This window comes from Amphichorda felina (genome assembly GCF_050947745.1).
Source record: "Amphichorda felina strain 45539 chromosome Unknown scaffold_2, whole genome shotgun sequence".
In the NCBI taxonomy this organism is placed as follows: Eukaryota; Fungi; Ascomycota; class Sordariomycetes; order Hypocreales; family Bionectriaceae; genus Amphichorda; species Amphichorda felina.
The window spans coordinates 2,040,816-2,056,332 of NW_028145048.1; the positions used below are offsets into that span (position 1 = coordinate 2,040,816).

General features: G+C 52.7%; 2 protein-coding genes across 2 annotated transcripts; both read right to left on the reverse strand.

Moving 5' to 3' along the window:
• Positions 1-8,226: 8,226 nt before the first annotated feature.
• On the reverse strand, positions 8,227-9,664 carry ACO1O0_002196 (glycoside hydrolase family 3 C-terminal domain-containing protein; the record flags this gene model as incomplete). Its single annotated transcript, XM_083191673.1, has 2 exons — positions 8,227-9,604; positions 9,654-9,664. The coding sequence occupies 2 exons, from the start codon at positions 9,662-9,664 to the stop codon at positions 8,227-8,229; spliced, it is 1,389 nt and encodes a 462-aa protein (XP_083052887.1).
• Positions 9,665-12,466: 2,802 nt separating this feature from the next.
• On the reverse strand, positions 12,467-13,943 carry GNA2 (guanine nucleotide binding protein, alpha subunit; the record flags this gene model as incomplete). The annotated part of the gene is made up of 5 exons (XM_083191674.1): positions 12,467-12,811; positions 12,872-13,130; positions 13,194-13,351; positions 13,492-13,676; positions 13,826-13,943. 5 exons carry the CDS (start codon positions 13,941-13,943, stop codon positions 12,467-12,469), a joined length of 1,065 nt encoding a protein of 354 aa, XP_083052888.1.
• Positions 13,944-15,517: the final 1,574 nt, after the last annotated feature.

Sequence of the window (15,517 nt, forward strand, 5' to 3'; positions counted from 1 at the left end):
GAGATGCGCGGGTCGCCTTGGCAGCACGGAGAACGGGTCCTATGTACATACATACCTTCTTGCGGCTTCCTAGCCCCCAAGCCTCTCATAACCCTGCCCAAGGCAGCGCGACAGAACCGTTGACGACTCGGGAGAAGCTAAAAGAGGACATGGCCTGCTATGTACTTCGTACGAGTACTAGTACTCTTTTACTGGTACTATTATTAACGTACGTACGTGCATGCACAATTACTTTAGGAAATCCGTACTCCGTCTGCAATACCGCACCACTGGGATTAGTATTACGGGCTCGAGCTCTCGGTTAGGAAAACAGTTGTTGGCCGGTGTGCAATGGTCATCTGCAGACGACGGGCGCGCCGCTACTCGTTCGGCTCGTCGACAGGTCAGACGCAGCGCACAAGTGAACCGTCTCAGGTCTATTCGTACATGCTGTTACCAAGTAGATATCCCGGACACTCGTACTCAAGTGAGAGCTGGGAGCTGATTCTTGGAGCAAAAGGTCGTGCTCGGTGAGATGCAGCTAGCAAATATCGTCAAACGCTTGGTGGATGAGGAGGATGACCAATGCGCGCCGCGAGTAATGGCATCGAACGATTGTGGTGCTGAAACCGAAGGGGTCTTTGTGGCCACAACGGTGGGAACCGAGGATGCTTAGGTGCGGTGGCCAAGTGTGTGCGTTGGAGCGTTGGAACGTTGGAACCTTGTTGGGAGCGTTATTAGGGCGTTGGACCAAGCTCAAGCCTTGCACAGCCTGGAAAGCATGAAAGCAGGCACTGCCACCCTGCCTGCCAGGCAAAGGTTGGGGGCGAAAATGCGAGCAGCGGATCGGATTCCAGATGAGATCGGTGACGTTGGCGACGCACGAGTTGATGAGCCCGCCGAGATTTAGCTCGTCATGCGCTGCAAAACTGGTTAGTGCCCGGCCCGCGTTCGCCCTGTCCCGTCCTAGCCAGTCGAGGGAGGGCAGTCTAGGGGCTAGTGACAGAGATGAAGGTTGCTCAGGGTTGCACGCCGTGAACGGTGTGGTGTGGCACTGTACTTAGTACCACCAGATGCCATGTGTACATCCGGGTCCGCCCGTACCGCCATGCTCGATCATCATCTGTAGTACTACCTACGTATCCGTACATAGTCGGTAGTAGTACTATGTAATCACCCAGGTGATCGCTTTGGGGTAGGTATTGGCCCTTCCTGGACGTCTCGCTTAGTACTGCTACTCAGCATAACCACGCGGATTATCGGGAAGGGAACCTGACGTAGCCATTCACGCCGAGTGAGGGACATCTGCATATTACTGCAGTCGGGTTGGTCATGGGAAACCCATGAATCTTGCCTTGTGCAATATGACAGACCAGCAGTCCTCTCCGTATAGAGTACATACATAGTAGTATATGCCTACTACTGGACTGGTATGTGGTTATCTAGCTGCTCATGACAAGCCATAGGTGATAACGGCCCCGGCCTGGCGTGTCATGATCATTACCGTTGGAGCGTGAAATCGGCCCTGAATGTCGTCTGTTGTACGGAGTACTACGGAGACCAATCTGGGGGTGTGGGAGATTGAGTTCTGATTTGTGGTGGAGGCACCAGAAAGTCGCGACTGCTGGTTCCGGGTTGTGAGTCGTGACTCTGCGGCCTTAATCAACGGCTTGGCCTTTCGTGAAGCCCGTCTACCACGTTGTCAGAGATTTCTTCAGCGGGCCTAGTACTAGCCGCACTGCCAGTCCGCTTCCTCCCAGGTTCCAGTCTCTCCGGCCTTGGCAATCAGTTACCATGTACATCGTACATACAGTAATACGTACGGATGCCTATGTGCATAGGCATAGCACAACAGAATTTCCATCGCGACCTGTCATCCTCGGATTCCCATCTGCATCCATGGTTTCGAGGGAATACAGCGCTTCGTCGTCACACTCGCCGTGTGGGCTGAGTCAGTCAGGATTGGTCATGTGCAGAGGTACGTCTCCGGTACCGAAGACATCGGCATCCTATGATCGCATCGGCCCAACACAGTGGACAGAGGGGGGCCCGCCAGGTGCAAGATGGGCCCCGGCGACCTAATCTCGCCCCAGGGCCAGATTTCGATTGCGGTGGATCTTGATCACGCCAGGCCCGAGAGAACCTAGTGTAGGCTGCAGTGTGGGTGCCACAGTGTGCCCACTTGATCTTGTGAGGCCACCTGGCTTAAGCCCTGATGAAGCGGCTTGTCGCCAGCCCCCGGTCTTGGCTCCACTGCTACTGATTGGACTTGGACTGAGTTTAGTTACCTGCTCGCCATGTGAAAGAGCCGATCCAGTGCCTCTAGTGCTGAGTACCGCGAAGACAGGAAGCGGGAGGTAGTAGCACTCGTACCTACTATAACAAGCCGGTTGAAGTGTGGGAGGTGGGGAGGAGGATGTAGCTTAGGAGGAGGTCCTAACAGGACTGCTGATGGTGCCTCAATGGTGCTTGTTCGAGCGTTGATATTCGTCCTCGTGTTACTGTATGATGCTGCCCTCCATCACCTTCGCAGCTCTATACCGCGTGCGTCTATAACTTGAAAGAAAATGAGGAATGTGTGCTGTGGTCCCAAGCAGTCTGGAAGCGACGCGACGACGGGCCACGAAAATTGAAAAGGTGTACTGATGGCGTGGGCCATCCAGGCCCAGTTGTCGATTGCTAGCCTAATGTCATCTTGAGACCAGGCGAAGCCCAGCATTATTAGTACACAGGCGCTCATCCACTTGAATATGATCTGCGCGGGCATTCATGATGCGAGTAGAGCTTCAATCTCAGCGGGATTCGCTGGTGCCTACCTACTACCTAAGGTAAAGTAGGTATTAGTACTAACTACTCGTACTACTATGCAATACGTACTTACCTAGGTATAATATGTGTTCGTGCCTGCTTCGGTAGGTGCTTCAATATCACTACCTATGTACGGATAGTAGGAAGTGGGAAGTGGGGTGATGCCTTCTGATCCCTCGTCCCACATGTCTACCAACCTGGAAGGCAGGAAATGCCTACATGTGCCTTTGGACGGCAGGATGGATGTGCATCTTGAAGTAACCCTATCTACTACTTAGGTCACCAGTTACATGAGTAGGTAGTACTAGAGAGTTGCCTTCCACCAGAGAATCTAGTAATACTCGTAGTGCCCGATTGGCAAACCCCACAGGGGCCTGTGCACCTGCAGCATCGGTGTCAGGCGTCTTCAAATTCGATCGGAAGCATCCAGTGCCATACATCATCATGTTGCTTACCATCCCCCCATCAAAATCTTACTTCATTTCCAGGTCAGTAACTTGAAAATATATGGGGATTCTAGGGAATGTGAGTACTATCAACTCGTATTGTTACATGTCGGTTGGGAATTCCGTCACCCGTGGCTTACTACTACCAAGGTAACTCACATAACCTATAGTACCTGTCCAGAGAGACGGGCTATTTATGTCATCATCCAAGACCAATGTAGTAAGGAACACCCTCATACCGGTGGTATGCACTACGGATTTACCTGTGTATTATTGTTATTGGCCAGACGTTCGGAAGGGCCACTACTAATAATATTGAATCCGGCTGTAACCAGGCACCAGGCTTGGGCATGCATGGAGATTTGGCCAGGTGACTGCCCAGTGTCCAAAGTTCTCACTCTGCTGGAAACAATGGACATAAGACTAACGGCACAGATCGGATGCAGGTCAACCAATGAAGCTCCGTCTTTGCGCGAACAGAGTTGTACGACAGAGGAGGACACTCAGACAGACACTGAGATGTTCTTGCCGGTCCACACCGCGGTTTCCGATCCAGCCCTCCGTTCTGTGCCACACCAACCCGGATATTAAGTACGGATACGAGTGAAACGCTGGGGAAGAAATCGCCTCCAGGTTTATCTCGGGCGAAAATGAACCTGTCAACGATTCCTCCGTAGCGACTCAGCCGGATCCGAGGGCTGTCATTTCTCGCAAAGTCAAAAGGTGGTTGGGGTTGCAGCTACTACGTACATTCGATGGCGGGAAATACTGGCGACAATTGTGAGGCTGGTGTCGGTTGAGGGGCAACTTTGCAGCCGACGAGGATCTGGTACTACTAGTATTACCCAACGCCTGCAGTTTTGCCCTGGCGGCGCTCGCTGCCGCTTCGCGATTTGATTGCGAGCTTGAGCTGAGATCATCACCAGGTCGAGCGCTCACTCAAAGAGATCGGGTGCTGGCACTCGGGGATCATGACCAACATTATGGATTTCGATTTTTTCCAACCGATGCGAATATCCGTAGAGGAGTGGCAATGAATGTCGGAGTACCGTCAAAAGTGGAGAAGGCATCTGGGTCCTGATAATACCGATCGCAACGAAATGTCAACACTTCCAGGCCCACGTACGAAGTACTCCGCACCTCGCTTCAGCTACATGGAATATACGAGTATGGTTATTACTCGTAGTATTACTCCGTACATGACGGTTTGGAAGCAGCGGGCATGTGCCATGCCACGCCTCACGGCGTCGACTAAAACGATACGACGCGTGAATGGTGGTAAAATCGGCATGGTTAGCAGGTCGTTGGGTCCTCACTGCGGAGGTACGTCGTAGTATGAGGCAGTACGAGCCAAATCATCCCCCGACCCAGCCAAGCAGGCAAGGGCCCTCCGCCCTAGACGCACAGTGACATGAACGACAGGAAAAGTGGGTCTCCTGACGTTTGATTCCCCAAATTCCAACCGAGCACTCCGTATTCCGTCCTCTGTGATCCCTCCAGGAGGGTCACCCTCACCACCTTAAACCGGCCAGCCAAACTACGTGGCAAGGATGCCGTCTTCGACACCTGTTTCGGCGGTTCGATCAGCCAACAATGTACGAGTACGGATACTCGCACTATTAGTGTCTACAATTCCGTCTCGAATTTCTCGAGCAATAGGAGCCACTCCCGCCACCTGTCTTGACTTCGTTTTTTTTTCTCTCTCGCGAAAATGATCTGTCACTCTTGCAATTTCGGCATCAAAGCGGGCGGGGTCCAGCAGCACTGTTGTGGGGACTGACACAGAAGCGACGAGAGAAGATTACATTACCTGTACCTTTGAATATTAACACCGACTGCCTTAAAAGAACACAGAGCACCAGGTAATATTAGGTTCAGCTAAACGCCTCGTCAGTTCACATTACGTGCCATGCGCTTTTAAGAAGGGGTGGCGAAAGGACTCAAAGGAGTCAAAGGTGATTCGGCCGATTGTTGGGTGATTGGAACTACCAACAGCTCGGTAAAGTAGGTATCGTGACATCGGCACCAACTCTCTTGGCCATCAATGCTGCCGCTTTGACGACTACTTCGTGCTATGAGAGTACGGAGTATCTATAGGTATATACGAGTACGGAGTACTACGTACGAAGCATACCTACAGACTTACGAGTAAATACCACTGACGACGGCAGCTCGCCGCGTCTTTCCAACGGCACATCACACGACATATACTACATACTACTATCCGTAGCGCGAGCACATACCGGAGTAGTGCACAACAGTGAAGACTAATACCTGGGTAACGGTTGCTACTATAGTAGTGTTCCCGAGAGTCTAAAAAGGTCAGATTGCGATCCGGCCCAATCCCGCCACATCCCGCTACTACAAACGGCATAGGGGGCTTGAGATAATTAATTCTGAAATCATGAAACCCCAGTGGTTCTGGTCCTCTCACCAATGATGCCGGCAGAGGATGTCACAGCTCCTCGAGTCCTTGATCGATTGAGCACCAGACTTCTGAATTGAGGCACACCTCTCCCATACAGGGTCGCCTTCGAGATGGCCCCAACCCAAATCTGTATGACGATTTCAGGTGACTTCTGGGACTAACGAGGCTTCACTACCACCACTATGTCTTAACGAATCGGGGACTAGGGACGACGGACCGACAACGAGGCAAGGCCAGCAAGCCAGAGATGTTGCGGGCAACTAACTGAGCGGCGAAAAGAGGGGGTAAGATCGGACCTTGACCCCCAGGGCCCCAGGGGCCGCAATGCCATTAAGCATCGTATGACGATGGGCATCATATGATTTCGTGGCCCCGAGTTTACTTACTACATAAGCACTTAGCATGGTACTGAGGACAACACCACAGCCTGCGCCCCCTTGTCCGGTTTTTTGTCTCCGTGGGCGGCCCCCTGTGCGGGCCGGGAACTGCGCGCGAAAACAAACTGGGTGCTGGGATTCTGGCTCACATCAAATGGTATTACTTACAATTTACACTATCCGTACGAGTATATTAGAGACGCTACTTTGTTGGAGTGTGCTACACTGTTGGGAACCAATCTCATCTCATCTCATCTCATCTACTGATAAGGCTACGAGTAATATTACTACTACTATTATTGTTGTTGTTGTCGTTGTTGTTACAAAGGATGTACAAATACCGTGTGCTTATTACTCGTATTACCAGCTCATCTTGCCTCGTCGTCGATCACTGGTGACCGCAGCCCTTGGGTGTTTAGAACCCAAGGACCCTCAGGGTCCCCCTCCCCCCAGCGGGTACGCGTACGGGGGCTGTTAGTGGCCTGTTGGCTAGCACCCAATGCTGGAGAATGACACCATTGACCTATTATAGTACGAGCAGCATCCATAGATCCATCCGCATTTGCGCTGCCGACAATGACAGCCGACAGATCCCACTGCCAATATCCCAAGGTTAATTATTATCACCATTTACGGATACGGATCCGCTGCCTTGCTTGGGAAGATCCATCGTGTCTGATCAGCATCGGCGCGGCGGCCACCGATGACACCGGTCCAAATGTCTCATCATTCACGGCCTTCCATGTCCAGCGCCAGTCGATTCCCCCCAGGTTAGGTGGCATATTGGGGCACTGGTGCACCGACCTCGGGCATGGAAGTTAGCAGTGTCAGCAGCGCCGTACTTTGTACTCATAGCACAGCTTCCGGGCACTTGGCTTTTTTCCCTCGCTTTCGCTTTCCTCGAAATGGGGCATGGCGATTTAACGCGGTAGTGTAATAGTTCCTCCCCTGTTAGTGCGACCCCATCGCTGTCAATGGCAGAAAGGCAACCAGTACTAAGCCAGGTTTTCATCACCGCCTACCCAGTACCAATGATGATACCTTACCTACCCTAGCCCCAGATCCCCTCGGCTGGTGGTCTCTTTGCACAACTCGCCCGAGTCATCGTCTGTTCGTTCCGAGTCAAACCCTCCGTCGATCCCGAGTCATCATCGCCTCTCTGCCTGTTCTGGTAATTTGGCGCACCGAACCCACGCGTGCTTTTTTTTTGTTCCCCCCCCAAATCGAACTCTGTCTAACAGGCCCAAAAATCTTGGCACGGCGAATCTACAACCCGCTTCAGAATCAGGACTATTGGCCCGCGCCGCGCCCCGATCTCCAAACCCTCCGAGACAGCACAACGGACGCGCCGAGACGAAACCCCTTTCAGCGCGCTGGAAGCCTGGCATCCGGAGGAGGGGGGAACAACGAAACGCGAAGAGGCGGGCGTTCCCTCTCTCGCTCTCTCTCAAGGGCTACCCAAACAAGGCTAGGAGGTGAGGGAAAAAAGGGGGGGGCCGCGTTGCTTGGCTAAAAAAGACTCTCTCTCGGCCCTTGTGGTGCACCACCTTGTGGGAACATGGAAGCGGCATGCACAGCGCAATGCCGGGCATACTACGGAGAAGAGCGAGCCAATCTCCGCGTGCATGTCAGATCATAGATCGGCTACGATCGCGCGTTGCAGTCGAGTGAGATGCGGTGGGAGCCAATCATACCCTAGACTACCAGTGCAGGCTCACACGCATTTGGACACGCCCCCCTTTTTTTCCCTCTTTTTTTTTTCTTCAAAAAGAAAATGTCCATTGTGAACGACTCAGTGACTGAGCGGCTCAGCGAACGGCTTCTGGAGACTGTTCAGCCATTACAGGCCGTCACGGCTCATCGGCCATTATTGTCTTCTCTGACTGCCCTGTTGGACTTCACAAAAACATTACGTAGGACCGATACGGATATGGGGCCTTCTTTTACCATCTCCTACTGTGCCCACCCCCTGAGCTTGGTGGCTGGCGAGTACGACGTAGCCCCTTAGAAAACCTCACATTTCGCATGTACATGCTAATAGTACGAAACACTTGACTCCATAACCATTACCAAACCCAATAGTATATTCATTGTGTACTAATACTATCTGAACTTGTATTTTCAGTTCAAAGAATGTCCGGTACGCCATATGTTGCCCATGTCCCCTAACCATCACTCTCTTAACAAGTCATATCTTGAACGTCGTGCTTAACGGCAGGTCCCTGCTGCTGTTGCCTACGTAGACTGTATACTCTCCTCTCTGCAGCTGCCACCTCTGTGCCTCTGTGCTCCAGACGCTCAGATCTCTCCTCGTCAGCTCAAAGATGGCCGTGGTAGAGTTGTCCGGCGCGAGAGTGAGCTTCTCGAAGCCTCGGAGCTGCTTTTTGGGTGCGTTGGGAATCCCCAGATAGAGCTGGGCTACCTCCGCGCCAGCGACATCTCCCGTGTTCCCGACTGTGGCAGTGACGTTGATGATGGGATCCCAGAGATCAACCTGTCCGCCCATGGAGATATTGCCGGTTGGCCACTCGTCCGTGTTGGCATTCGGGACCTCCTCGATAGTAAGATTAGTAAAGTTGAAGGTCGTGTAACCGAGTCCAAACCCGAATTCGTATCGAGGGCTTTTGCCGTGCGCATCGAAATCCCGGTAATCAATATATACCCCCTCGTCAAAGTCGGACTGGGGGAACTTGCTGTAGTTTCCCGAGGGTTTCGTAGGGCCTAGTAGCGGACCATAATCGGACTTGTTCTTTGCTACGGTGTAAGGTAGCTTCCCCGAAAAGTTGGATTCCCCAAATAGAAGCGAGACAAGGGCTGGTCCGGAATATTGTCCTGGGAGATGCGCGAAGATGATGGCTGTGACATTGGGATGATCGACGAATTCGTCTACAAGCCGGATGCCAGCATTGTGGAGGACCACGATGGTCTTGCTGCACTGATCAGCAACCGACTTGATGAGATCATCCGTGTAGTCATCCCTGAGTGCAGGACGATCGTAACTTTCGGATGCCCAGGCGTTCCCAAAGACAAAGCAAGCATCCGACGCAGGGTTCACGAGCGGATTCTGCGATGTCAAGTCATGAAGAACTGCCACGTCATTATAGTAGGCCCTCATCTTCAGCGCTTCGAGCGGTGACACCAAGATCCCTGGTGTCGTACCACTTGAGCCACCTCCAGAGATCATCGTTCCGTTCACACCAACCGTAGACTCGCTAAAATTCTCCCCCGAGAACCGCGCCCATACCTCCTCCCCTGAAACCGGCTCAGCTCCATACTTCCAGGTGAACAATGCACCCCCAGTGCTTCCCACAGGCGCGTAAATATCTGGAGACTTAGCCGAGTACCCGAAAATAGACAGCAGCTTTGGAGTTTTGAGGGGTAGAGTGTCCTTCGTGTTCTTGACAAGAACGTGCCCCTCCATGGCACCGTCAAGGAGAATTTGGCGAGCGGCGGGATCCCTCGCATCGACAATCTTATGAGGCATGTCGATATCTTGTGGCATACCCTTGCCAGGCTCCTTGATCCCCGTATCTTGGTGCAAGTGGTACCACATCGTCGTCACCCTACTATAGTTAGCAAGGAACCTCAATCGAGACCCACCCAACCTTGACTCACCTGAGCGCCATGTCGTGTATACGATATTCCGGGACAGTCCCGTTTTCCACAGCTTCAATCAAATCCTCGGCCCAAAAGTTTTTACTATCTGGCATGGCCATGTCCAAGCCAGACAGAGGTGCCGTAAGGCCGTCTTGTTCCGCACTCCAGTCAGACACTACAAATCCCTGCTCGGATTAGAACAGAAGTTTGGCTTGATTTTGGAGGTCAAATACCTGAAACCCAAGCTCCGTCTTCAAGAGCCCATTCAAAGTTTTGCTGTTGCCACATCCATATGTGTTGTTAACTCGTTGGTAGGAGCACATGATGGAACCGGTCCCAGCTTTTAGGGCGTCTTGGAACGGCCTGTTCTGTTAAGTTTATGAAATGTGTATAGGAATTGAGGAACCATTCTTCTGCTCACCAGAGATAAAGTTCATGCATTGTCTTATCATCGATATTGGAGGAAACAGACGCAACGTCACCTTCGGGACTTCGGTTCGTTTCCTGCTCGTTGCCAATAAAATGCTGCTTCGAGTCAGACTCAATTCTACAGGTGACCAGGGACAACAACAAACTTTTGTACTTGCTATGACACCCTGACTTTGTATGCCCTCTATACTCTTGTATGCAAGGGAGCCTGCTAGATACGGGTCGGAGGAGAACCCCTCCCAGTTCCGGCCTCCCAAGGCGATACGGCCTAGAGGCCCCACGACAGGCCCAAGAAGAACGTTGACGCCTTTTTTCTTGGACTCAGCCGCCATGGCAAGTCCGCGCTCCCGAGTAAGTCTTCGGTTCCAGCTGTGGTAGATACCTGTCAGTATCGTGCCATAAAACTGAGAAGTCTCTCGGACGTACCTAGCCCCAACGTGTATGCCACTAGGGAAGCTACTGACAAAATCGGTCCCGCGGAGACCATTTGCTCCATCACTAAGACATAGACCAGGAAAGTTTATACTCTGGATGGGCGGAATGGCGCCTTGGCAGCCGTTGTTCATTGATTCCCCCGCAGTGAAAACGGCCTTTTAAAGTCAGCCTCCCAAAGTTTTGTTGCTGTTCTTGTTCTTGTTGTTGTTTCGAAAGCAGGGGCCTACCTTTTCCAACAGTGTCATCCCGGCCAACAGCTTATTTGCCTTTGAAAACGCATCCCCTAACTCTTTCCCTCCGATCGCCTCCGCTAAAATTTTGTCAGCACACTGTTGTGTTGATATGACAGGTTGACCTACGCGAAACATGCACCACTGGCGACAGCGCAATGAGCTCGGCTTCGTCCCTGATTATGTCGTCGCTTTTCAACCCCATGAGAAGCCCGCCTATCACAGCAATACCCATGCCAGCAATGATGACGAGCGGCATTATGAACAACGTGACCCCCCACTTTGTCCTGAGAATGGGGAGTCGCCTGGTCCACCATGACCCCCGGAAAATACGGCATAACCGTAGCTCGCCCCTATCACTGCGCCGGTTCGCCATTGTTGCTGTCTGCGTTTTTTAGATTGGTAGAGATGTGTATTCGAGCTCGGTCAACTTGGAATTGTCGTTATATTGATCTAGAGGGGAGACGTGTTAACAATTCTGGAAAATGAGACTCCTCGAGTGTTGACGACTTACACGGCGAGCAGCCTTAATTAAGTTAGCGTAGCTGTTTTCTTGTCCAATTTGGCTAAGGTAGGAGAGGTCTAGGCGGGAGGAAAAGGTGATGGAAGGTCAATTGAAGAGAGTGATTTCAGAAAGTGAGAATGGAGTCATCGAGGGGACGTTTATAAGTATCTGCTTACCTTGTTGAGACAACAAGGTGATGTTCGTACTTGCCATGGCGGGATGGGGCTGGCGCCAGGTTTTTTGTTGGTGGTATTCATGAATAAACAACACACCTACTTACCTATGTATACTTAACTAGGTAGTACCTTACTAACTTATTTACCCCAGTACCTACCTAAGGTATGCTATGCACTGGAGGGCAAACCTTCGGTTGACAATTTTCTTCCTAGCTACTACTACTACTACTACTACTACTAAGAAATTAGATAAGTAGGTGCTTAGTCGACAGACAACTCATTCCCGTCCTCATCAAGATCACTTATCTCCCAACGCTCAGCTTATTCCATCGCCCTAGTTCATTTCATTGACCAACTTATCTGGGTATACACAGTTGGGCCAAACCCGATTAGGAGTGACCACGAGGGTCATACATCTCGAGAGCTGAGACACTCCTTCCCAAGACACAGCTTGAGACAAATAGACCCCAAAAAAAATAAAAAATAAAAATTGTAAACGTTCAACAGGATGCCCAAGGTATCATAAAGCAACTCGCTCGTCCGTCTCACCCGAGTGGCCGTTCCATCTTCCCTTCACCATGGTGTTCTTCCGTCGCATCGTGATGCAACTATTCCCGCCTCCCGCACGCGGCTGCTAGAAGCGAGATTCTCGAGACAAACAAACGAAAAAGTAGCTCAAGTGCGCATTTTCACAGCGTCCAAAGGCCGTAAATGTCGATAGATAAGATCGCGCGGCGTTTTCCAGCCTCCTCCTCCTGTAAAGCCTCATTGCAGGCTGCACGACACGGTTAGTGACGAACAGTAGTGATTTCTTATATATAGAGAAAGAAAAAGACATTGCTGGGTCCGCCCTCGTGCTATGCAGTCGTCCCAGGAACAAAAAGAAAAGAAAAATGACCCCCTGGGTACCGAACAACACAAGAGCTGACAGCACGGCAGCGTCGTAGGCAGACAGAGGGTGATCGTGAAATTGCGTTGGGGTAGGAACATGTGACCCCGTAATGTCGTAGACCACACACACATGTCGGAGCAAGATGTAACTGTCGGGAGGGGCCCTTACAGTATTAACTGCTTCAGATTTCGTTGGATAATCATATCCTGCACCGAGCCCATTGTGATCTTCAAAAGATTCGTGTCGGTCGCGTTGGTAAAATGGCCGTAGATTTCCTTCTCCGTGTTCCGGTTGAGAGCGCGGAACTTGTCTAGGAAGTACTTGCTGGCAGCCTTGTAGTCGTCTTTGGGCCCATGATAGTCGGTGAACCCGTAGTCGGTTATTGGGCTCTTGGGCAGCTTCTCGCGGAACAGATCCATCTTGTTGAGGAAAAGAATGAGCGCAGACTTTGTGAACCAGTGCGAGTTGGCGATCGACTCCCACAACATGAGAGCCTCGTTCATTTGGTTCTACAATCGCACAGTTAGCCGCGGAAGTCTGGGAAGTGTGCTCAAGCTGGAGATACTTACACCGTCCTTATCTTCGACTAGACATTGGTCGTAGCCGCTAATGGCCACGAGGAAGAGAAGGCAGTTGACATTCTCGAAGCAGTGAATCCACTTCTTGCGCTCTGACCGTTGGCCGCCCACATCAAACATGCGGTATGTCAATTGGCCCAGGTCGAAGATCGTCTCAGTAATGCCCGTTGTCCTTAACCGCGACCGCAGAAGATCTTGGTCGTTGGGGACATAGTCGGGGGCCCAAATGCGGTCGATATCGTCGACAAAGCTGCGGGTCAGTCAGCAAGCGCCGTGCGGATAATTGGACAAGACAAAAAAAGCTGGAACTTACTATGCGAGATTGTCGTGCAGGGCGTACTCGTTGCCCTTAGCGATGGCTGCCTTAACACCGCCATCTTGCCAGAGAGATTTTACAGGCTCCAGGTATTCGGGGGGCATGGGCTCTTCAGCGCTGATTTCGCGGTCGACTAGGATCTTAGGCATGAGTTTCTAGGAGAATACGGGTCAGCCTCTGTCCTGTCAAATACAGCCGAAATCCACCATCTTGCCCAGGGCACTGGAAACACATGTCATGTGGGATTCACGGTCGTCGCTAATCGAAAGTGTGGCCCGGAATTGGCATGTCTAACCTCGTTCTCGGAGTTCTCGAAAGGAATGTGAAGCTCCAGCATGGCCTCCTGGATCGTCTTGAAGGACTGGACAATATTGCTGAAGATGACCGGTTTCCACTCGAGCTTTTCGTGGTTGCTGAACCCCTGAGCGTAGATGAGCTTCATCTGCTTCAGGATGGTTGATTTTCCCGACTCTCCGGCGCCTGCGAGACACAATCAGACGTTAGCATGACTATCGACAGACGAGGCGGCGCGCAGCGCATTATCCGCGCCTCGAGAGAAGCCAATGCCCTCCAAAGCCGGGGGGACGACGGGAGACGCGGGCTGTGGGCGCGATGGAAGTCCAACGTACCTAGCAACAGCAGCTTGACTTCCTTGGCCAGCCTCTTCTCATCCTGGCGAAGCTGTTTCTCGATTTCTCGAGAGCGGGCAAGGCCGCCATCGCCCTTTTCGCGGCTGCCGAAGCACATTGTGAGAGGGAGAATTAAGTCCTCGGGGCCCAAGGTCGGTCGGAGAGGAAGATTTGGGGGCGTCGCAAGCCCGGCAGTGGGGGCTGCAGGAGGGCCGAGTTGGACGGATAGCAGCAGCAGGCGCAGAGCAGATCAGCAGAGGGCTTATAGATGCCGCTGGGCGTCGTCTTGTATCCCGGCGCAGGTCCGGGAGCCTGTGTCGTACAGGACGGTCGGGTGTTGACGGGGGAGGGATAGGAAATGCGACCGGCCGTTCGATTCGGTTGCTGACAGCTTAGGGGGTTGGAAGGCGAGACGCTGTCGAGATGAGCGTCCTTGGACCAGCGGCGACAGAAGGGAAAGGGGAAAGAAAACGCTTCCTCCCCTACCTTAGGAGGAGCCGGGACGTGGGAGGGCCGGGGGGTCGAGGGACATTGAACCCAATGGACGAGAGGTGCGTTTCAATTTGCCAAGTGCCGCGGCCAGGGGGACTGAAGGTTCAGGGCCGAGGGGACGGTGGAGGGTGGACGAGTGCTGATAGCGAGCTTATTACCTAGTAGTAATGCTAGTACTAACCTCTAGGTTCTAGTAATATGGAGCAGAACTCGTACTAGCACTGGGAATTCCGAATAGTGCGCACGAGGCGGCGGGCTCCCCGTCTTCTTAGCTGGGGAACGAACACCTGGGCACTGGGTTTGGAATGTTGAAGACATCCACTCTGTCTCACACCGGACTGGCTGGAGCTGGCTGGAGCTGGCTGGCATTGCCTGGCAACCTATGTGGGCGGGGAGCTGCCCAGGCGCTGCAGGAGCGCTGTGGAGGTGGGAGGAAATGCACTAATACCGCTACGAGTAATGTGTAATGCACTAAAATAGACCCGGCCTCGGGTGGGTAACTTCGCGTGACCAGTGGGCTGTGGCCCGTGGCCCGTGGCCCGAGCCCTGGAGCCATGCGCTGCTGACCACCTGCTTCAGTAGTTCGTCCCGTTGGAGCCGCCCAGGTAGGCAAAGTCGCCATCCATCTCCATTTGCCAGCTCAACCTGCATCCTGGGCCGAAAAGCTCATCCACCCAATGCCGTGGCCGCCCCCATCCAAGTCATTGTTCCTGCTGCCTCGACGCTACTGTGGCCCTCTGTCGATGACTTACTACTACCATGTAGCAGCAGTACCTACGCCGATGACTCGAATTACTCGACCCAGCCGTTCTCGATACCGGCGTGAAGGATGGAAACTCTCGGTGTCTCCTGTGCGCTGCTCGACCTCGACCGGGTGACTTCCCCCCCCGTTCCCCCCAATGGCCCATGGGCGACGCACAGTGCTCATTTCCAGATTTCCCAGATTGTCCAGTGTTTGCCAGAGCCTGGACCATCCACCCCCACCGAGCCACCGGCCGCAGGGACCTGAAACTGACCGTTATTGACCGTCCAGCTGTCCAATCTGGGACTGGGCAGCGAGGGATCTGTCAGAACTGTCCCTGCCCGTGCCAGAATGCCACAGATCTATCAACGCAAGTGCCATGACGGTCGGGCCATTGTCAAAGATGTCAAAAGGAAGTTCGACGGGATCTGTGGAGGAGCCGACAATGGTGTCGCACC